This window comes from Siphateles boraxobius, unplaced genomic scaffold (assembly GCF_051911475.1).
Source record: "Siphateles boraxobius isolate OS27281-9 unplaced genomic scaffold, OSU_SipBor_1 16, whole genome shotgun sequence".
In the NCBI taxonomy this organism is placed as follows: domain Eukaryota; kingdom Metazoa; phylum Chordata; class Actinopteri; order Cypriniformes; family Leuciscidae; genus Siphateles; species Siphateles boraxobius.
Genome location: NW_027508766.1, coordinates 11,540,170 through 11,564,248, shown reverse-complemented (window position 1 = coordinate 11,564,248; position 24,079 = coordinate 11,540,170). Strand labels below are relative to the sequence as shown.

General features: G+C 36.7%; 1 protein-coding gene and 1 long non-coding RNA gene across 4 annotated transcripts in view; one reads left to right on the top strand and one right to left on the bottom strand.

Annotated features, from left to right (window-relative positions):
• Positions 1 to 8,349, top strand: part of edil3a (EGF-like repeats and discoidin I-like domains 3a) — a 269,995-nt gene extending 261,646 nt beyond the window's left edge. For both annotated transcript variants that reach the window (XM_077231597.1, XM_077231596.1), the window contains one exon: positions 6,134 to 8,349. In XM_077231597.1, the coding sequence (XP_077087712.1) occupies positions 6,134 to 6,283 (150 nt within the window). In that variant the 3' untranslated portion in view covers positions 6,284 to 8,349. The remainder of the gene's footprint in view (positions 1 to 6,133) is intronic.
• The window catches only part of LOC143739258 (uncharacterized), a 626,344-nt gene that overhangs the window by 515,208 nt on the left and 87,057 nt on the right, over positions 1 to 24,079 (bottom strand). The window lies entirely within an intron of this gene.

The window sequence follows — 24,079 nt, the reverse complement described above, 5'->3', positions numbered from 1 at the left end:
ATTAAATAGAGCTCGGTAGTGCACTACAGATGAGACCATAACATGGATAAAATGAGTTTGGCTCAATTACGACAGAAATTGAGAGGGATAATGCCTGCTGGCACACAAGATAAAGCAATATTATACCTTTATACCTTTATATAAAAGATGTTGTACTTAATAGGTGCTCAGCTTCACAGAGGGTGTATTTGGCTGTGATTTTAAACTCATGTTTCTGTCCTTGTACAGGCATGTGCATTATGAGGAGCTCAGTGGAAAAATAAATCCAAGATGGCAGATGAGAGAATTGTTAGTTATAAATAAACTTTTACAAAAAATATTTGTGTGTATGTACACTTATCGAGTATCATGGTATGCGGACATAAAGTTTTATTTTGTGATGGGAAGTCTCCAAAAGCGTTGATTCCTTGACTTAGTCTTAGTCTTAGTGTGAGAGTCCCACCAGCACAGACTATCATTGTTGACTCCATTGCTGTGTCTGAAATAACTCACTTGTGTTTTAGATAGCTGGAGCTGTTGCAGAAACATGCCACAGTCACATACTTTAATCCTATGTATCCTAACCCTTACTTTACATTTTTTTTAATAACATAACAGCCAACTTACCTCTGTGCCAACTGTTTTGTTTGTCATGGTTATCCTAATTTGTGTTTATAACCATTAAACTAATAATACTTTTAAAAAAACTGGCAACAAGAATAAACACATTAAAGTCCCCCTGTGGTGAAAATCAAGTTTTTTTAATGGTGTTTATACATCTATGTGGTGTTTTTAATATGCTTTAAGACAAACCATGTTCAAATTCATAAGTCAACACAATTGCTGAGTAGTTTCTCCTTAAAACTGCAGTGAACCAAGACCGTCTCAAAAAACGCGGTTTGAAATTGATTACGTCACAAACTACCTTGTCACCAATCAGGTCAACGTGTGAACGTCAATGAGTGGATCTCTGAGCTGGTTTGAGTGAGTGGAGGCGGGGTTAATTTACATATTCATAGAACCATGTATACTAAATGAGGCAAGGGTGTAAAGCTATTTTAGGGCATGACAAACATTTTTTCAAGGAAAATTTTGGTGATCAAAGGCAAGTTTTAAGGGATAAAATGATTGACTACACTGGTACTTTAATAAGTGTACATTGACTAAACTGTATGTATTACAAGAGATGACAGTGGGCGCTTGTCGCCTTCACCAACCGTTTAGATTAATTAGAATAATACATTAAATAATACATTACTTTCTCTCTTTTCTCTCTTATTTAACTATAGTAAATGTTATTCAACTAAAAATAATATTCAACCAAGTCGTTTGCTCCTAACTTTTCCCTCTGTAAAATTAGGTATTGATGAACAACTAGGAAACGATTGTGAATTGGGGATACTCATCATTTCAAAGTAATGTCATCTGGGCTAATTTGTTAAATTAGCTAAAACGATATTGTTTAAATACAGAGTTGTAGGCTTTGTGTCGGAACAAAAGAATAGATATGGTGTGTAATAGTGACGGCAATCATGTATTCTTATTGCTGGGCCTGTTTTGACTTAACAAAAATGGAGCAAATGGAATCAATTCTGGGAGTCAATTCCATCTACTTCTACGGTGGAAGCTGGGAATCAGAGACGACTCTGAAAAACCCAGAATCGAACATCCGTAGTTCTCTAAAATTAAAACAAACACCACTCACCAGCTAAGGCATTAAGGTTAATTACTTGAAAAGCAAGTAGCTATTTGACTTCTAAAAGCCGCTAAATAAAAACAGACTCACAGGGGTGTAATGTAGTGAACATCTCTTTTATAGTACTTATCCATTTCAGTCTTTCACGCAACAGTAATCACTAAAACTTCAGTGAACGCTTACGCTTTCTGTGACCGTAACCAAATGAGACATCTCACTCTTCTGATGTACCCTCTGAAGAAATGAAGGAAACAAGTCACTCTCAATTACCCTTCTCTCCCAGCGCACCCAAGAACATTTGGAACGATTATGCATAAAAGCTGCAAAGAAAACAAATCCATCTCTAAGACATCCCATCCCAATCTGTGCCTGGTGTTTACTGCTTAACCTAATCCCTACATTGCTCCGCTCATGACTGCAAAGCCGCGAAAAGGAAAGTTGTCTTTAGAGCACTGAATGAGTGTTTTGGCATGCAGAAACAAATGGAGGATTATCTAAGTAGGTACATCAGGTAATGCAGATATTCTATTTGGAGGTGAGGGCTTTTGGAGTTTGATCACAAGGGGAGGACACTGTATCAATTCATAGCCTCTTCAAGCTGCAAGACTGTTCAATTCATAAACACGTCCTTTGAAGTGGGTCCTTCATATGGAGCTGAATCAGTGTGAAAATCCCTCAAGTGATGCTCAAAGAGGCAAGGCAATCTCAAGTCCTTTTGGAGCATAGCAAAACAAGGTTGTCTGTGTGGAGATCTGGGTATTACATCTGAGCATGACTTTTGCAACTGATTCCAAATCTGATTTGGATGGATGGACGGACAGAGAGACAGGTAGATCCTTGTTGGCACAAATTGATTGTACATTCAAAAAATCCAGTGGCCGATTTAGAACACTCTGGCACCAAATCCATACACCACCAAAATACCAATTGATTATAAAAAACATAAAAAAACTGATTTCAATAGAACTTCAGCTCAAGCTCTCATAATTAAATTGAAAACTCGTGATATTATCCCAGATAGTGTATGAATTAAAAAATATGGGTACACTTTAGACATTCTACTAACTATAAGTAACTATACATCTACATGTCAACTAACTCTTATTAGAGTATAAGTAGACTGTAGTAGACTGGATAAGGTTAAGGTTAGTTGTCAGGGTTTGGCTTAGTATAATCGATTGACATGCAGTTGCAAAGTTACTTATAGTCACTAGAATGTCTGTTGAGGGACCATCAAAATAAAGTGTTAGCAGATATTAAGCAGTCTACTAAAACTCGAATGACTAGAGGTTGACCTGCAGCTGAAAAGTTACTTATAGTTAGTAGAATGTATAATGTGGACCATCAAAAGTGTTACCACAACTTCTGCTTTCTAAATGCATCCTAATGATCTAATTGCAAATTATTCATCCCTGCATAAGTTTATTTATTTTTAATTTGACTTTTTTTATCAAAAGGTGTTAACTCGATCTTCCGGTGAAATAGCTGAAGTATGCCGGACCTCTCCAGTAAGCTCACATTCAGATCTGCCTAAATTTTTAACATCAAATCCAAAACTGATGGATAGAACCAAGGCTACATCCTATTTTTTTTTCTTCGATAAGCCATTACACTTGGATGTCTTTCACAATACAAAGGAAAAGATCTGCCGCTACTTCAGTTTCATCGGGACTTTATGCAGATGGTAATACAACATTACAGTGTCCTGGTTACAGTTTACATTAGCTGAGCAACATTTACTTCAACCTGCAACAACTATTGTAATATTTGTAACATGGATGCTGTATTGTGACATGCTACCAGTCAGTTCAATCATGTGGTAACTTACTTCAATCTTTGCAGTTTACAGTACACATATTTGTAATGGTATTCCTACTGAAAAATGTAGGCATGTGTACCGAATTAATTAATCGTTGCTTTGTGTGCAGATATCGATATACTTTGATGTTCTGAACGCATCTAAAAAAAAAAAAAAGGGAGGACACAGAGTGAGTCCTTGTGGGACAAATACACATTTTCCTCAACGAATAACTTGTTTAAAGTAAATGTTTGTGAAAGTCTTGCCAGTATTTCCATTTTGCATAAAGATCTCTGCGGACTAGATCTACGCTGCTGCTGCAGAGCACGTATGGACTTGCTACTGCTAATAGATACATAGACCCGCTGCTGTGAGCATGTAAGTTATGTTGTTGTTGCATAAATATACATATATAAATGGTAGCAGATCTAGACAGGTGGAGCTGGGGGAGGTAAATGGTTTCAGAGGAAATCTGATAACATGCTGCAAGACTACAAACAATGAACCAGACTATTTAAATATGTCAGCTTGTGTCATGTGGTAATGGTGTAAATGCTTGCAGATTGCATGTAAATGACATATCAGCCTGCGCCCTCTAGAGTTTCATGACTGAACTAGATATTTAAATGTCAAGCTACCAATCATATGATGCCAATTTTACAAATACAAACGATGAGGATCTAAAATAGTGACAATTTAAACATCAAACAAATTTGCTTTAAATACAACTAATAATAGTTCAAAAAGAATACAATGTTACAAACATATTTTATCTTCAAAAAAGACAGAAAACTTATCATAGCAATCTTCTGTGCAAGATAAATTGGTGAATAGCATCAGTTTAATCAGATGGACTCTTTGTGAACCACTTATATATATATATTTACATTTAAATCCCTGAAATGAAAACATAGTGTAAAGGCTACGTTATATACAGCTGTCAAGCTACAAAAAAAAAAAAAAAAAGTATTTAGTAGCGTTCTTCCCCAACATTGACTGCAGATGTGGTCATGCTTGATTTCGTATATACTGTGTTTTATTTGCCCATAATAGAAACACACAGGCTTTCGATGTTTCATCAGAGTTCTAAAATGTTAATGAAAGACAAATGTTAGGGTCAGAGTTGCAGTCTAATAAATCTTACTTAACACTTGTGTTTTTCCCCACCATACTATCTATCCACACTCATAGCCAAAGTATACAGACATTATTATTATTAAAGCCCGGAGAGAAATGCTTGGCATTGAAAGACTTTCCTGTGCACATATTTCTTGCAAACACACAGGGCATCAGGTGAGAAGTTCAGTGAACGAGTTCATTTTTTGAGCTGCCCTTTTACCTAATCAATTGTTTTATGACATTTCCCCTCTCTCTGCCTTGGAGTGCATTGAAAAGATTGCAAAACATGAGATCGGTTCCATGGTGCAAAAGGGAACGTTGATTCAGTGCGGAAGTATGAGAGAGAATATGTCACACATTTATGTAATGCTTATGACCAGTGGTGGCTGGTGAAAAATATCTTAGGTAGGGCTGTGCCATATTCAGTCAGTTTTAATAGTCTGGTGATATAACCATAGGAGCAATCAGGTCTTTTAGCGTTGTGGCTCATCCTCAAGACATCCGTCAAGCATTCACCCATCTCTTATTCAAAAACCTCTTAAAAACACATTTTCTTCAGCTCACAGTCTGTAAATTCTACCTTATTATATGTAGGTATCCCTATCGCCCTCTATAGGCCAGCCGCCCCTGCTTATGACACCAGCAATTAGACACACAGGATCTCTGTGCTCTGATTGTTTACTATCTCCTGATGAATATGTGTTGTCAGTGCTTTGAGAGCTCAGTAGAATGTGTCTTTGAAGCCCACATGAAGACTTCCCAGTGCTCTGGTTATGCTCTCCCTGTAAGAAGAGTTCCCAACCAGCCACTTTGTTGCTTACTGAAATTTACCCATCTCTGAACTCTTTACACTGAACGTACTTGAGCTTTGTTTGCCTTCAGCATCAGTTCAGCTGCACACTCAAGGGTTATTCATAAATCATCAACTGTTCTTCCTTTCTTTGTATTGTAAATATGTGTCTGCTGTAAGTAGCAGCAAATTAAATAATCTTACTGTTCACTGTGAATTAGCCTATATGTACTGTATTTTGATATTTTAATTGATGGCCTGTGAACAGAAACTGAACAATTTAAAATGTCCAGTGGCATTTTATTATGCTGATTTGTTTCTCAAGACACATTTATTATATTATCAATGTTGAAAACAGTTGTGCTGCTTAATATTTTTTGTAGAAAATGTGATAGACATACTTATTTTGTATTAAATTATAAATGTCTTTACTGACACTTTTGATCAATTGAATGCATCCATACTGAACAAAAGTATTAATTTATTTGTTTTAAAGAAATGTATAAATAATGGTGTATATAATGTCACACATCTAGTGTAACATTACTACATACTACTGTATGTAATCCTGCTAAAAATATTTCTCATGACAAAAAAAATAAAGCTATAAACAGTTTTGTTTGTCTAGTTGGCAAATATTATACTATATTGTACACTGAACTTATTACAGAGTAGCTTTTTATCATCAAAAGACTGGCTAAATGTGTTTCTATTTGATTGAAAAGTAAATAATTTGAGGGTTTTTTTTCAGGTCTTTCAAGGCAATTTTGATAATGACACCCACAGAAAGAACGTGATAGATCCCCCCATCTATGCCAGATTCATCCGAATTCTGCCATGGTCTTGGTACGGAAGAATAACTTTGCGCGCAGAGTTACTGGGATGCGCAGAGGAAGAGTGAAGACCCCTACTTATTTTCTCTTTGGTCCATATTCAATATAAACTGTGCTTGAACATGTAAAATTAAAATTGTTTTCATCCAGATAATTTTTTTTTATATTATATTTTTTTCTTTCCTAAAGAGGGGGGGTTTGTCATCTATTATGCCCTGATTGTTTTTCCTTTATGTTGTCTGTGCCATTTAGTAAATTAAATCTAGTAATTTTTTTTAAAGCTAAATGGAGGGTGGGGTTATTTCACTGTGGTTTATGCAGTGGAACAATAGCCACTGTACAGTGTCACTTTAAACAAGAACAAAAAATAACATGCAATGCTTTTTGGGCCATAATCAAGAAAAGATAAAAAAGATCACAACACATAGCAGAAAAGACTAACATTAATATGTAAAATATGTTTCTACTTACATTTTAACAGTTGGCCTGACTGAAGTTATATCATAACCAACACAGACATTGTTGTGTAGACAAAAATATGATGGTATTGTATTATATGTAAAACGCAAAATAACTGCATGATGCAAAAAATGACTAGAAGTATAAGAAAACAAGATGTATAAGTTCAAATTAAAGCATTTCGTAGATCATTTTTATTAATCATTTCAAATTTTTATGATCTGATTTCCTCTACTTTTCTAAAGACACTGTTACTTGCCCCATGATGTAATAACTTGCCATAAAAATAAAAACAACACTACGGTACTGGAAGCATCCATAGCAGGTGAATCTTAACTAGATTAACAATGTCACACACATAGACAACTGATGGAAATGTATGATGGTAAAGGTACACTTACAGGTTATTACATTGGCAGTCTGTAACAACGACAGGAGAAATTAAGAAATTAATGTGTGAAATTAAATGTTTAGAGGGTTTTTTTTTGTATGTTTACAATATTTTTTTGTGTAACTTCCATTTGTCTTTTTTCAGGCTGTTTCCTATTAATTGCCTGTACTACTGTATTTTTGTTTTTCTTGATTGTAAAAACCTCAGGATAGATGTCAATTTTACAATCGTACAAGTAAATGTAACTTTGGTGGAATGCAAAGTCCCTTTGAAATATCCCACATTTGTATGTGCTTGTTAAAAATGTGAAGGAATATAAACATACAAAAATGTGATGTATGGATTAGGGATTATTATTTTGTTCTCCCCTTTGCATATAATAAAGGCACTATTAAATTAAAATTAAAAGGGGAGGGGAGGGGAGGGGAGGGGGGTGTAACACTATTTGTACAGTCTTGAATGTGACATTACAAAAAATAGGTCAGAGATGTGATGACATGAATGCAGCATATATCATACACCAGAATCAGTATACATCACGTGCAGTACCATGTTACCATGCTTCTATGTTTATCATGACTATTGACGTATACAGAGGTAATATCAGTAATTCTTGTCTAACATTTCCCTGTGTCCGTGAGATTATTCTCTAACACTGTTCAAATGACTTGTGTGCACATTTAACAGTTTTGTACAGACCTTTTGAGGATGAGAATTAAGAAGAAAAAATAAACGTAAAATATGAGGTCCACAGGCACATTTTTAAAAGAATAACTATATGTGTGTGTGTGTGTGTGTGTGTGTGTGTGTGTGTGTGTGTGTGTGTGTGTGTGTGTGTGTGTGTGTGTGTGTGTGTGTGTGTGTGTGTGTGTGTGTGTGTGTGTGTGTGTGTGTGTGTGTGTGTGTGTGTGTTTGTGTGTGTGTGTGTTTGTGTGTGTGTTTGTGTGTGTGTGTGTGTGTTTGTGTGTGTGTGCGGGTCTGATTGTCCAGCATTTTCTTTACATGTGCTGTGAATAGTGATTGTTTGCAAACATGTATAGATTGAAGTTTAAGAGAGACCCAGTGGGCCACATAATCTTTTCATTTTGCTTTTATGCTGTCAGCTGTTCCAAAAATAAAGTGTCATATTTCTTTTTTGTTCATTCCGTGTCAAGCAAATGCTATGTGGTAAAACATACCAATTATTCACTATTAGTTAAAGTGAAGTGTACAAAGGAGGACAGCCATTGCTAACATATAGACAGCTCTTTTGTTTGACAAATAAAAAGACTTATGTGAAAAATCTTTCGATTTCTGTCTATCGCTTTTTGCTTGTTACACCTCTAATGTTTTGGTAAAAAAAACAAAAAAAACTCATGTTGTTTGTTTCAGTGCATGATTTGGTATGCTGCTTGTGATTTTCACTTGCATTGATTGCTTTCCTCCATCTCCCAAGCCATTCTTTGTTCAGGATGGCACAAGATACATCCTATGATTGTGATGTGCGATCATATACTGCTTTTGGCACTTCATGTGAAGGAAAAAACAAAGAAGAAGAAGAAGGAGTAATCCTGAGGACATGGCCAGATATGTATAACTGTGATCTCTAGCAATGAATTTATAACATCAATGCCAAAATACTCTTTAAAGCATGAAATGTAGATTGCTTAAAGAACTGACACATCCACACACAGTTTCTTGAAAAGTATATATGTTCATCATGTGCATCCCACACAATCTTCTCTGTGAGGAAAAACTCCCAAGCTGATATCATAAAAGCTGGATTGCACGTGCTACATATCATGTGGATAAACAGAAAGCACATGGAGTTGTAGGATCTTTCTGACAATGACTCTAATACACTTCACACAGCTGTCTTCGGTTTGAAACCCATGCAAGGAGAGATTGAAAAGGGCTTTATGAGACCTGCAATCTAAAATCAGCATTCTCAATCAGCCCATTTCTGAGCATAATGGTGGGAGATGTTAGCATGAGGCTATTGTACATTTCTGATTGTGCTGTTGGGTTATTAATGCACATGACTGATTGCTAGGAAATCATTCCTTAGCCAGCGAGGCGGGCATGGTGCCACAAGCAAAAAGCGAAGTGAAAAGGAGGTTATGCTTCGTTTAGATTTTTTTTCCAAGCGCAAATTAGAATTGCTTTCAGATGTAACAGCTGATTGCTTCTGCCCGTGACATCTTTCAGTGAAGACCCAATATTAATACACAGCTATGTGCTACACATGCAGATCACCAACCCAATCAAATACTGACAGGAGATGCAAATCTTCATTCAATAGGCCATAGGTCTTGGAAGTCCCAAATGTGCATTCAGTAGTTTCAAAAGTTTTACAAATTGAGAAATAAATAGTCTTTTGTGAAGATTCTTCTGAATGGTGTACACTCACATGAAGACTGTACACATAATAGTTTCCTATAAAAAGTGTTTTAACTATGTAAGTTCCAGGTCATCTCCTCAATGTATTTTGCCATGTTTAACAAAACAAAAGAGATAATCATCTTGCTCATCGGCTCCCTCTGTAGATAAGCTAGTAGTGTAGTGTAATTGATGATGTGAAGAAAGTAAAATAGGCAATATAACACTTTTTGTTTGTTTAGAAGGGACAATGGGACAATCAGTACCTGTATGGATGAAGAAAAAGAAATGGATGCCAGAAGACAGGGAAAAAACAAGTGCAAACATTGGAACACACAAGGTGGAAATATAATATGGATAAAATCCGGTAACGCTTCCTTTTACAGTCCTGTTCCCCATGTACATACTATGTACTTATTATAGTAATTACAATAACTGGGTAATAACTAGGTTCTAACCCTGAACCTACCCCTAAACCTAACCTTAACCTATGTACTTACCTAATATTACCCAGTACTTTCTTTGGTAAGTACAATGTAAGTACATGTAAGTTCACGTACTGTAAAATTAAGCATTATTACCCAGTACTTTCTTAGGTAAGTACACTGTAATTACACATAAGTTAACATACCGTAAAATGAAGCGTTTCCGAAAATCCTGAGAAGTCATGCCCAAGTTGCTTCTTTTTATGTAATTATTGATTAATTATTGTGTAGCAACTCTCTTAAAACTCACTAGTATCAGTGTAATTTACATAAAACTTAGAAGAAGAATTTGCTGATATTTGTCGATTGATGGCAGTGCAGCATCTAACTTTCTTTGTGGTATTGGTATTTAAAAAGGTAATTCACCACTGGCAAGATCATACACTTGGCTGTATATTTATTTAACCAATAATCATATATGTATGTATATATTATGTATATATATATATATATATATATATATATATATATATATTTTTTTTTTTTTTTTTTTTTTTTTTTTTTAAATGGTGCTACTAGAGAAAAGGGGCTCTAGTGTTCCATTCAAGTGGCAACCTTCCGCTCTCTCTCTCTCTTGAATCCAACACAGAAGTGACTTAAACTGCAATTCATCGACTGGCCGCTAGAGACAGGCTGCAAAAGAGAGTCAATCCCATATACTACCCATGTTAATATGCCCAACTTTACAGCAGAAAAAAAAATGTTTGCAGCCTGGTACAAAAAGTGATTTTGGTCTTTATAGCTAATTTTGCCCTTCATGACAACTGTGAGGGGGGTGAATTTTGTCATAACTCATCCGTATAAATGATATTAAGCCTTAAAGTTAAGCATTATTAAGGGTGTGGCCACTTTAGTGACAGGTGGATTGCCTGTCTGCCTGCTGTCTCTACTAGCCGCTTGTCTGTTAGTGTCACATCACATTCAGCTAGTCTTGCCTATTTATTCAGGAGTGACGTGCTGCGAAGAAAGTGATTGGCGGCTCCGCCCACTTTGGGCTTCAAAAATGCTCTTTAGAAACCTTCAGGTGACGTCACGTCCATATTTTTTTAAAGTCTATGGTTCCTTTTTGCCAAAAAGGTAGGTGAAATTCAAAACCCGTATGCATGTTATCCAACTGTCTGTGGATGCAAAAAATATGTTCTGTAATTTTAGGTACAGTAACATGGAGAATGAGTAGGCATACACATTGTTAATTCACAACAAACATTGTAACCAAAACAAATATGTTTGAAAATTGGTGAACGTTTTCTTTTAAGGTACACAAAGAACACTGATGCTAAAGCTAGCTAAAGAGCTACTGAAAGCACCTTTAAAAGACATGGATTACATTAATCTGTCCTGAGTAAAAAAAATTAGGTATTTGTCTCAGTTCTTCAAAATACAAGTCTAAACGGATGGATTTACGAATGGCTGTCTTATTAATCTTATAAAAGTCATGTCCAAACATTATTTTAATAAATAAGTGCTAAGAAACCTAATGTGTCAGGGTCCTGTCACCTTGATTGGTCTTGTTCTGGTGACAGTATCCTGACACTCATGTTTGTCTCGTGTTTGTGTGAGGGCCGTGTGTTTTTATGACATGTCTTGCATGTTTGGGGCATGGTGTCTGGATCCTGACACTTTGATCTAGTCTTAGTTCAGTTTCGGTGTCCTGACATCTTGTTTTCTGTTTGGGCACATGGTAGATGAGCGTTTGTCTGCCATATGCTCCTCAGTCATGTGGGTTTGTGAGAGCACATGGCTTCTGTCATAATTGTTTTCCCATGTGTATTCTTAACATGGCTTTTAATTTGTTTCTGTCTGCCATGTGCTTCACTGTCAGTCTAGTCTTGGCCCCGCCCTCTTGTTACCTGATTATTGGTTAATTTGCCCCACCGGCTCTGCCTTGTTACCAATCTGATTTCCATCCTTATTCATCCTCCTTTTGTTCTCTGTCCTGTGCCAGATTGTCATATGTTCTTTGTGCAGAAGCATTACTTGTCATGCCTTGCTGGCCTGGATTGTGATTGTCCCCCATTGAGGAAGTTTAAGTTGTATTATTATTATTATTATTTTGCTTAAATAAAGTCCTTCAAAGCTATCTGCACCTAATTTCTCACAATTCTTAACCCACACCTAACATACTGTTAATAAGGCTCGTTTAAAATTAGCATGGGTACTTACCACAGATGTCACAGTCATCCAGACACTGTGTGAAAATGCTAGTCAAACTAAAAATGCATGTTTTTTCATGGTGAATTATCAGTTACAAGGCTGTTTTAATGCTCACAAAACGTAGTAGAGAATATGGTCTCATGAGAAACCACACAGTGAGCCTCCTCTTTAGATGGAGAGGACCAACTGAGATCTGAGACTTTTCTAAACGTTGAGACTGTTTTTTCTTTGTTTTTCTTATCTGTGGGATGTCCTAAGCTTTGGACTGTTGGGACTCTGTGTTTACTCTGCAAATCTCCTTTGAAGGTATGTGATTAATAAGTAAAGTTTGTGTGACTGCTATAAACCATCATCCAACTTCAGGGACTTTTCCTTGTATAACGTTTAGAAAATATTAAACCATCATTCTTGGGGAAACGGGTATATGTTAGGAGGTTCATAAAAGTAACAGATTACAGGGGTTGTTGACACTGTGACTGTGCATCTCTCTTGAGTATGTGTATTACAAGTATGTGTATTTCAAGGAAGAAAATATTTAACTGTTTACTTCTTGAGAGAACACTACACGCCTGGAGAGTGTGTTTAATGTGGGACACACTTAATCCTCAGCATGCTGTTCACAAAAGCACATATATCACATGATGAGAAGATACTTAAGCTGGAAGAACTGATTCAAATGTATTTACAAACTCCTACAAATTGCATTTGAGTTTGCATTGATATTGGTACGAATATCTCTCTCTTCCTCACTGCCCTCCTCTTCTTCCCTCTTGAACATGTTGCTGGGATGTTGTTGTTTTTTTGTTTATAGAGCATGAATATTCCATATCTGTTTGGAATGCAGTGTTAGTTTACTACTGTGCCAAGCCACTCTGGCAAGAAGCCACCTCTGAGTGTAAAACAAACATTTCGACAAGCTGACATTACACATGCAAATGATCCTGAGCTAACTGAGCAGAAGAAATGCTATGCTTTTGAGAAATTTTTTTTTTTACAGTAATATTCAGCCCACTCAGTAGCTTCCTAACAAAATATATCTGCGAACAGCAATTAAAGAGCTGAGGATGAGAATGGCACCGTTTGCAATGCACTAAATGTGACCTTAAGAGAAGACCATAATTACAGTCTGAAATATTCAATATTTACAGTATATTCGTATTTACAACTTTTGATTAATAGGAGGCACAATCTTTTATAGCTTTGCAAAAGCTTTTACCAATGTTGCTATGCTGGATTATTTGCTTAAATCACATTAGATTTAAATTACTTCACATTTGAGATAAAGTTTGATCAATTCACTTCTATAATTATTCTTTTCATATTCAGTGAAATGTGCATGTATTATAAATACACAAATCACCTGTATTTTACCAATTTAATAAATGGAATTTCAAATGTTTTCTTTCACTTTAGCGGGCTTGTATCGTAACCCCTGTTAAGATATTAAGATGTTATGATTCATTTTTGAACACTATTTGTCCCAAAACTGCTCATTCACTCTCAGGATTTAGTGATTGTTGAAAGGCTTAGGAGACCTAGACTATCATCATGTCATCAAGTCTCAGCATGAGCACAAAGGCTATAGTCCAATCCCGTTGACTTAAAGGTATGAAATATACAGTGACTTTTAGAGAGCAATTTTGCATTTATCCATGTTGATTACAATGCCATCTGTTCCTATACCCGCCCTGCAAAGATAATGTATTTGACTAAATGCTTGTGGCAGGCTGTACAAAACCAATGGACAAACCACATCTGCTTCACCGAAAAGCCTTTCTATTATTCCACAGGAAAGCATTGGGGAAAATATCTTAATGTGGTTTTGGCATTGGTCGAGGCCTTTCTTCTGGAACGGCACAGGTACTAATTAAATTCTTTAAGAGCTTTCTTTCTTTTTTTCAACTTGGCCTCATCATAATCTACTCCCTCTTATGTTAATTAAATATGGTGAAAACAAATTGAAGACAACCCTCGCCCAAAAATATTATTGTATGAATTTATTTTGGCAGGACTTTGCTTTCATTTTGTGCACATTTGTGGCCTATTTAAGGTCTTAAGGTCAATTAATTGAGCTTTGAAGCTGCAAAAATGAATATGGAAACTTGGACATTTAGGTTCCCTAAACTTAAGCTTTTAATTAATGAATCTCATATACATTTGCAACTGCAGTGGAAGGAATGAAAGTGACATGACATAAATATAACTTTAACTTTAAGGACTTTATGAGTCTTGCACACTGTAGTGACAGATTCATGAAGACATACATGCTCCATCCAGGTTTCCGTTTTGCCCTCCAAACCATATCGGGCAACATAGAGGTTGGTAGGAAGAGCATATTTGGTGGCCGTTCAAACTGGCAGAGCTTTGGACACTATGGCAGTACTGCAAGCTTACCAGGCAGACCTGCTCAAAGACCTAGATGAAGGGGCGGTCTCTGAACGACATATAGCCACAGATCTAGCTCTTCATGCCACCAAGCAGGCGGCCTACAATTGAGATAGGCCCACTCCTTACCCTGAGAAATAAAGTAGGCTAAGTTTGTTTTATTAGGCTTGAGTAGCATGCTTTTGGCTTCCTGATAGAATATTTTTGTAGTAGAGCTGGACAGATGTTTAAGATGACTAAACTGCCATTCACATAACCTCTCCCCTGGCCTCATGGGATAGTAAAGTGTCCATCAAACGCACACTTCAGAATCTCGCCGGAAGTAGTAGGTCATGCTAGTACTTTTTGCCTACTCTTTCATGAGTACTGTGAATTCGGACGGACTTCTTTTGTCACATATGCTGTAAAAGATATTAGCCTCTGCTGATATTGGAGAGACTATCGGCGCAGTTAGAGACTGAGACTATGCTCATCCTGCCAGTGGTGGAAAGAGTACTAAAAAATGTTACTTAAGTAAAAGTATTAAGTAATAGTTTACTTGAGTACAAGTAGAAGTACTGAAAAATAATATGACTCAAGCAAGAGTAAATAAGTAGTTTACTTAAAAACTCCTCAAGTATCTATGTTACAAAGTACTTTAGTATTATTTTTCTATTTTTACCCAAAATGGGGAGATGATAGTGATATGGAGCGCTAAACACTCACATGTCATCTGTTTCATTCATGCTGGAAGCCCAGTACTGATTCATCCCTCACGCAGAAAGTCCACAAGTGCGATTCATAGAATTATTAAACTTATGACATTTCAGGAAATGCCTTATATGGGTATAATAACATGCAAATAGAGACGTTTTGACTGATGAAACACGAAGCCAAACAGATGATAGCGATAATATATCCGTGTTCATCAAGCTATCTCAGGTCTTTTAATAAGAATGATGTATGTCTTTAAAGGGATAGTTCATAAAAAAAGGAAAACTAGCCCATGATTTACTCACCCTCAAGCCATCCCAGGCGTATAATGCATTCTTCTTTCAGATGAATACAATCAGAGTTATATTCAAAAATGTTCTGGCTCTTCCAAGCTTTATAATGGCAGTGAATGGCTGGAGAACATTTGAAGCCCAAAAAAGTGCATCTATCCATGATAAAAGTACTCCACTTTTACTCCAGGGGGTTAATAAAGGCCTTCTGAAGTGAAGCCATGCGTTTGTGTAAGGAAAATACCCATATTTAAACCTTTATAAACTACAATCACTACCTTCCGCTAGACGGCCAAACGCATCAAGTTACGGTGGACTAACCCCTGACCCGCCAAACAGCGTAATGACGACCGTAGAAGCTTGGAGGAAAGAGCTAAACAAAACACTAGTAGCGAATTAGCAATTTTGAAGAGAAATGTCAGAGGATTTCAATATAATAGAACTGGAGCTTCAGTTTGTTGCAAAGCCCGATTTGTTTAAAACGCGAGAGGCGTCTAAGCTTACGATACTCCTACATCCTACATCATACTTGCACCACGGGTTACTCTTGTGGCTCAAGTCGAATTGTGTAGTATGCGTACGGTCGTCTAGACTGAGGAAGCTATTTTAGATTATAAAGTTATAAAAATGGGTATTTTTCTTACAAAAACCCATGGCTTCGCTTCCGAAGGCCTTTATTAACCCACTGGAGCAGTGTGGAGTAAAATAATGTTTTCCATTTTTTGAAGAATGTCACAGGTGGAGGTTCTCCTAGGAGAACTTGAGGGTGAGTAAATAATGGGCTAATTTTCATTTTTGGGTGAACTAATCCTTAAATGCAATGCTAATCAACATAGCTTGTATCATAGAATTTAATAAAATAAGATATTCTCACTCTGTGTTAAGAAGCAACATGAAACCACAGAAGTAATTTCAAACACAACTGACATGTCTTGTGTTTTGGCAGCAAAACATGATATTTAACTGTCACTGTCCCGCTAGCGGGACAAATACATTTACTTCAAAATATTACTATTAAATCCTAATTAAATCATGACAAACTATATATTGTTGGAAAGGTCTAAGACTCCGAAATAGATATTTTAGCGCTGTTTTTTTCTTACAAATTATGTATGAACAGTAATATATGAATTTATGACAAGAGTGCGCCTCAAAAAATCTACGTCATTACAGGAGTTTCTGACCTTTGTCACAAAAAGTCGACGCACACACTTTTAATAATTTAAACTTTGGTTTTTAATGCTAAAAGTTCATAATAAAACATAATCTAGTATTTGTCAATAAAGAAAGATACAATTATTTTAAAAAGTAAAGTAAGAAGTCCTCTAAAAAGTATAATATATATATATATATATATATATATATATATATATATATATATATATATATATATATATATATTATTATTATTATATCACATATTTTAGTACTTATCATAAATTAGGTATCATTTGAAAGCTTATGAACTCAGAATCCATCCTTTGAAAACCGTTTTGAAATTGGACGTTGCGTTACCATAGAAACACTATTTTTTATTAGGCCCCTCCCCTTTTGGGCATCATCTTTCATAATATATATGAGGGGGGTGACAGTTAAGGGGTTAAACTCATAAATTGTAGTGTTTGACGGTATGCTAAGCAAACATATAGCTTTCCCTGTTGTCAAGAGTGATTGTTTAATTACTAATTTTGAAAAGTAAGTCCAGGTACGTTTATTGGAATGTTTTCATTTGAATCATTTCATAATTTCCTAAGTGAGTGGTCCGATAAAAAAAGAGAGAGATTTAAAACAGCATGAATAAAAATGTGCCAGTAAAAAAAAAAAAAAAAGTGAGGTACAGTTAACATGTTAAATTAAATTCTTTTTTTTTTCGTTCTACCGAATATGTGCTGGGAGCCCACTGTTGCTATAGTAACGAACTACAATTTTACATGCATCTGATTGTAGGGTGGCCATACGTACGGATTTTGGCCGGACAGTCCGGATTTTAAGCCCCCTGTCCGGAGTCCGGTGCAGCCTCAAGCCGGACACTCATTTATCCTCCTTTTTGGAGTTGCGCTGAATTGTTTAAAAAAAAAAATTAACCTATAAAAATCCCGCATACTGATAGCGGCTCCCTGATGCCCGTAAATTAGTTCAAATCTCCTGGAATAGAGCCACACATGCGAGACAGAACAAAGCCTACTGTATGTGCTCCAAACCGTGTAGCGCGCGCACGGCAGAGAGGGAGAGAGCGAGAGACCTTGCGTCCCCTCAGCAAAACATGAGCGCCAATGATTGATTGTCAAAGACCGGTTGAATGCATCCGAGTCAGATCTGTCTGTTATTGGCTGAAGTGCAGGGCTCCACCGCAGTAGTTTGAAAAGTGTCTGTCAAATGTCAGCTTGCCCTGTTGCTCCGTCGGCACCTTTGTCAAAGTACTTTGTACTTTTGGTGAAAAATAAATGTAGCGAAGTTGAATACTTTATTTTATTCAACTCAAGTAAAAGTAAAAAGTAAAAGTACCCCAATTTAATTATAGGCCTACTCAAGAAAGTAGAAAAAAATCGAAAAATTTACTGAAGTTGCCTACTATAACAAAAGTATTTGTAATTAGTACTTTCCACCTCTGCATCCTACATGTATTATCGGTGTGTGAAGGGGGATGTATTTTGAACAATACACTAATTTTGCACATGAAAGTGGCTGAACCATTTTTGTTTTTGTGTAATCTTCTGAGATATTGTGAGTTGTTTCACTCAAGCAGGCACTGGTCAGCATGGCATAGTTGGTACTGATGTCCCCATAGCATCAGCTAACCCAGCATTGAGTCCACTCGAAAGGGAGTGTCTATGTTACATATGTAACCCTGGTTCCCTGAGAAGGGAACAAGACACTGCTCCACGTTTGCATGCTTAGGCATGATTGCGCATCGTTCTTCAGATGATGCAAATCTGGTGAAGTGTTCTCAGGCACCCTTCTTATATGCTGAGGCACACCTTGCGATGTCATCGCACTGCATTGGCCATGAATGCTGTATTGTTTTGTTTTTGTTTTTTTTGCTTGTTTGTTTTCTCTGTGTGCTATTTGAAGTGCACTTATGTGAATGTTCTTTCATCAAGTTATATAAATTGCCAGTTTTAATTAGTCACATTTATTATAAAAAAAAATCTAAACATGTTTTGACTTACTGACTACTTCATGAAAAAAATACTTAATGGCTGGACTTTATTTTCTGAATGTTGACATGGTCGTGTAAGGTTTGATTTCCTGCAGGGGTTCAGGCTGCACGACATGCCAATGACTAAAGAATCGTCAGCAAGATGGTAGAAAACTGTACATCTTGTCTGTCACCACCCACTGCTACTTATACCAACAACAGAAATAAGCGCAGTTACAATAGCTAATTATGAGGGAGAGGGTTGCTATATAGAGTGACAATATTGTATTGCAATAGGTAGCACTTCAAAGTCAATAGCAAATCAAAACTAGTTAGCACATTATTTGTAATTGAAAGGGTTTAATGACAATATATGGTTATGGTTACACTTAAAATAGTAATAAAATAGATGTATGAGATGTTAATAACTAAATAACTTTAATAACCATTAATTGTACCCAGCATATATGTAAAATGTTACGATAGAGAGAGAGAGAGAGAGAGAGAGAGAGAGAGAGAGAGAGAGAGAGAGAGAGAGAGAGAGAGAGAGAGAGAGAGACAGTTTAGACAGAAAGTTTAGTCAAAAAAGCCAGAGCATCAAAGAGCCAGAGCAACAGTTACAATCTTATTTTATCCTTTCCCTGACCATGTGACTAAAACCCAACTGTGACACATTCAAGCTGACCAATCAGATAATTGGAACCTCCGCCATTGTACCATTGTACCAAAGGTGTGACTATTCATCAACCCCCGAAGTACACACATCTTGGCCTACAGGCCATGATCACTGTCAGCTCCTCTGTGCCTTTAGGAACTCCAAATGGTCATTGGGGAAAGAGGGGGTGGAAAACAGTAAAGCAAATGTCTTTGTTCATTTCAAATATCTTGGATTATTTTCAATCCTACAAATTCCCCCCTTGGCACCATTAGCCACACATATGGAGTCCAAAGGTGGCACAGTCCATAAAGACATGCTTTCTGTTGTGTGTAGATGTCATCTTCAGAGTTTTCGCCCAGGCTTGTTGCAATAGCAGTTGGTCAGTCTTCAGTCTTTGTTCTCCTTTCAGCCCTGCATGAGGAGGCTCCATCAAATGTGTTGCACCGTTCATAGATATGCAAATCATCCATTGAATACTTCACACCTCCACAAGAACAGGTACTAAATCTGGGAGCAAACGAGTAGGACACCAATCTGGAAGCTGTCTCTTTCTGAGACAGGACACAGGATATGAACTTAGCTAGCAGGGATCCTGCGAATCCTGTTGAGAATATGGCACAACAAACAGCAAGCATACATATGGTCATTGGTCATTGTCATTGGTCAGAGGTTTGATATGGTCAGATTAAAATTTGTCTCTGGCAAAAAGCCCTCAAATCAATGAACTTAAAAAGATGGTCACGGCGAGATTAAAAGAAGGCCTTACAAGCTCTTACATTGTTTTCTGAAAACATTGAAATAAATTGCATTATAACAAAACAAAAAATTGCTGGTTTAATACCTTTTTCATGAAGAGTATCAGCAAAATATGCAGTGTAACCAAACACAGAGATTCAATTGAATTAATGTCCAAAAACATTGTTGCAAGTCAAATCGACAAAATACAATAAGCAGAAACCAAATAAGTTTCAGAAATGTTTCAAAAGAATTAATGAGTAGCAATACAAATATTTTTACTTGGGTAAAAATGAGAAATACTGACATACATTTTAAAATTGAACTTGGTGAAAAATTTTACTTGGCTATATGGATAACATAAGTGTTAATGCAGCTCAGATGTTATGGGAAGAAAGAGGCGGGAACCGGAGAACGTTCACACAATTTAATTACAAAATAAAACAAATACAAAAATTAAAGTAAAAGACAGCAGCCCCTCACGGACGACTGCTTCACATATAACAAAACAAAATAAAAACAATACAAGTCCAGGCCTGGCCTCTCCCGATCTCCACTGTAGTCACTCCTCCCTTTTATGCTTCCGCTCCTCCGAGCGAGTTAAAGAGACCGGTGCGTCGTGCAGGTGTCGCTCTCTCATGGCCCTCTGCCTCGTTCTGCTCGCCACAGTAAGTAATTTAAGTAAATCCAAAGAAAAACAAAACAAACTATTACTGGATGGAATTCACAATTATAATTCAGTCTAGATGTAAATAATTAATTAAATTTGTATCCATTAAATTTTGTGAGGCTGAATCAGCTAGATGCAGATTTGACTTTATGTGAAGATAAAATTATGTCATGTGGCTGTTTTTAGCTGTGGCTATGTGTAAATTAAATCATGCCCCTAACGAATGTGAGGGGGTTTTACAATTGTGATACAAATGTGATCCTGTTGTTTTAACAGGGAGCCAGCATGAGACTGTGAGTATGAGGTGTGATATATCTCAGAATCTTTCCACACCAATGTTTCAGTCAAGGAGCATGATAAAAGTGCAGAGTTACTGAATCCTGTTGTGAGGAGAGAATTTTCATGGTTAATTGTGAATCACATTGTAGCCACATGGCAATTCTATGCTCATGTAAATGGTTTTACTCCAGCTATATGGAAAATAGCAGAGTTTTCCACTAAGGAGACAAACAAATGCAACATAGTCATACATACAACTTGAAATTGCTATGCAATTCCAGTACAACAATTATCCCAGATTACACAAGATACATGGCCTAGAATGCATAACATAACAACCTTACAACAGTTTCTTACAACACATACAGTAAATCATTCATGTGTTTTAAAGAATAAACTTAGCCTATGTGTACATGTAGTAGCACAAGCAACTATAAAGTCTGTTCTATGAGCACAATGTGTTACGCACAATTACAAATTTAAAAATACAAACAGGATCATTGCAATTTGGATATTAAACTTGTTGCTATTGGGCTACTAACCCACTAGCAAGTGAAGTTAATAACTGTAGGCCTTGCATGAACAAAGCAGTTAACTCACTAAGAGTTTTACCTGTACGTGCAGATCGCTGATTTTTGCCCTTAGAAAGTGGTTTCGTATTTTTCTGAATATAAGGTGAAGGTCTGCCCCTACCGAGAGACCAGCATTTTTCCTCTGTATGGCCTATTTTCGAGCAGGAACTCCGAAACCTGCCTTCTTTGCCATAGGGATGTTTGCTACGTTCTCCTGGAGCTTGATGATTGTCATGACTATCTAATGTTTGTACACCATGCATTCTGGTACATGACTCTGCGCTATTACGGTGCTGCATCACCTTAAGAACTGAAATAGGCACACTTTCTTGAGCAGTTGAACATGCATTTTCTTAAATAAACATTTCAGATTCATTAGAGCAAGTCACCTCCTCTAAGTAGTGAACATGCTTTTTAGTCCCATCGCTGTTAAGGGTTTTAGGAGACTTTTTAGCATTTGGCTTAGCCTTGAGATCTGCAGTGTTCTCTTTGTGATGTTTACACTTTTCAGTCAGGGTAAACGTCTCAGCTAGTAATTTATCTAGCTGTGTTTAAAGCTCTTGAATCTTTGCCTCAGACTTTTGTCCATCTGCATTTATATTTTGCAGTTCTTTACATTTAGCATCTATATTATACATCTATACGAAGATAGACACGTTGTTAACTCACGTAGCCGTGTACAACTTATGAAGTTTAAAGCCTCAATTATTTCACCATGTTTTGATTTCTTTTGATGTTTGCCAATTATGTCCCACCATTGGAGAATTTCCTCATCTGGACATTTAATTCCAATGTACTCCAATAAATACAATGTATTTATTGAGTTTACACAAGGTAGGCTCAACTTTTTTGCTCCATAAAGCAAACAATACGTCACTGTTATCAGAATATTCACGGATTGTACAGTGATGGGACTAATGAAGCCATTTAAATCTTCTAAATTCTGTGTCATTCTATTCATGCAAATTGAGACTTTTCCTAGCATACCATTAGGCAAGGCAAGGCAAGGCAAGTTTATTTATATAGCACATTTCATACACAATGGTAATTCAAAGTGCTTTACATAGAAGAAATTAAAATAATCAAAAGAAATCAGAATAATTAAAACAGTTTAGAATAAAAGATAAAATACAGAAATAATCAAATGAAATCAGAATAATTAAAACATAAAATAAAATACAGTACAAACAGTCGGACGAACAGTTGCACAGTGCTCATTCAGTAAATGCACAGCTAAACAGATGTGTTTTGAGTCTGGATTTGAATGTGACTACTGTAGGAGCACATCTGATCTCTTCTGGAAGCTGGTTCCAGCTGCGGCTGGCATAGTAGCTAAAAGCGGACTCGCCATGCTTAGAGTGAACCCTTGGTATTTCTAGCCGATGTGATCCTAATGATCTGAGTGATCTGTTGGGTTTGTATTCAGTGAGCATATCTGCAATGTATTGAGGTCCTAGGCCATTGAATGATTTATATACCAGTAATAATACTTTAAAATCAATCCTAAATGTAACTGGCAGCCAGTGTAAAGACCTGAGGACTGGTGTGATGTGTTCATATTTTCTGGTTCTGCTCAGAATCCTAGCAGCAGCGTTCTGTATGAGCTGCAACTGTCTTATGGTCTTTTTGGGAAGGCCAGTGAGAAGTCCATTACAATAATCCACCCTGCTGGTGATGAAAGCATGCACAAGTTTTTCTAAGTCTTGACTGGAAACAAAGCATCTAATTCTTGCAATATTTTTCAGGTGATAGTATGCTGATTTAGTTATTGCTTTGACATGACTACTGAAACTAAGGTCTGACTCCAGAGACACACCCAGATTCCTGACTTGATTTTTAGTTGTTTGACCCCTAGACTGAAGGTATGCGTTCACCTTGAGAACTTCATCTTTGTTTCCAAACGCAATGACTTCAGTTTTGTCTTTGTTTAACTGAAGAAAGTTTTGGCACATCCAATTGTTTACTTCATCAATGCATTGGCAAAGGGAGTCAATGGGGCTGTAATCGTTAGGCGATAGGGATAAGTAGAGCTGTGTGTCGTCTGCATAGCTATGGTAAGCGATTTGGTTCTTTCTCATTATTTGGCTCATTGGGAGCATGTACAGGTTGAATAGGAGTGGCGCAAGAATTGAGCCTTGAGGGACTCCGCATGTCATGGATGTCCACTCAGACTTATGGTCTCCTATACTCACATAATAACCTCTGCCTCCTAAGTATGACCCGAACCATTTTAGGACTATCCCAGAAAGCCCGACCCAGTTTTCCAGCCTGTCAAGAAGTATTTTGTGATCGACAGTGTCAAATGCAGCACTGAGGTCGAGTAGTACCAGCACTGATAATTTGCCGGTATCAGTATTTAAGCGAATATCATTTATTATCTTTATGAGCGCGGTCTCTGTACTGTGGTGCGGTCGGAAACCAGATTGAAAATGGTCAAAGTATCCATTCGAGCTTAAGAATTTGTTCAGCTGATTGAAGACAACTTTTTCAATGATCTTGCCTATGAAAGGAAGATTTGAGATCGGTCTATAGTTGTTTAATATGGTCTTATCCAGATTGCTCTTTTTCAGGAGGGGCTTGACAACAGCAGTTTTCA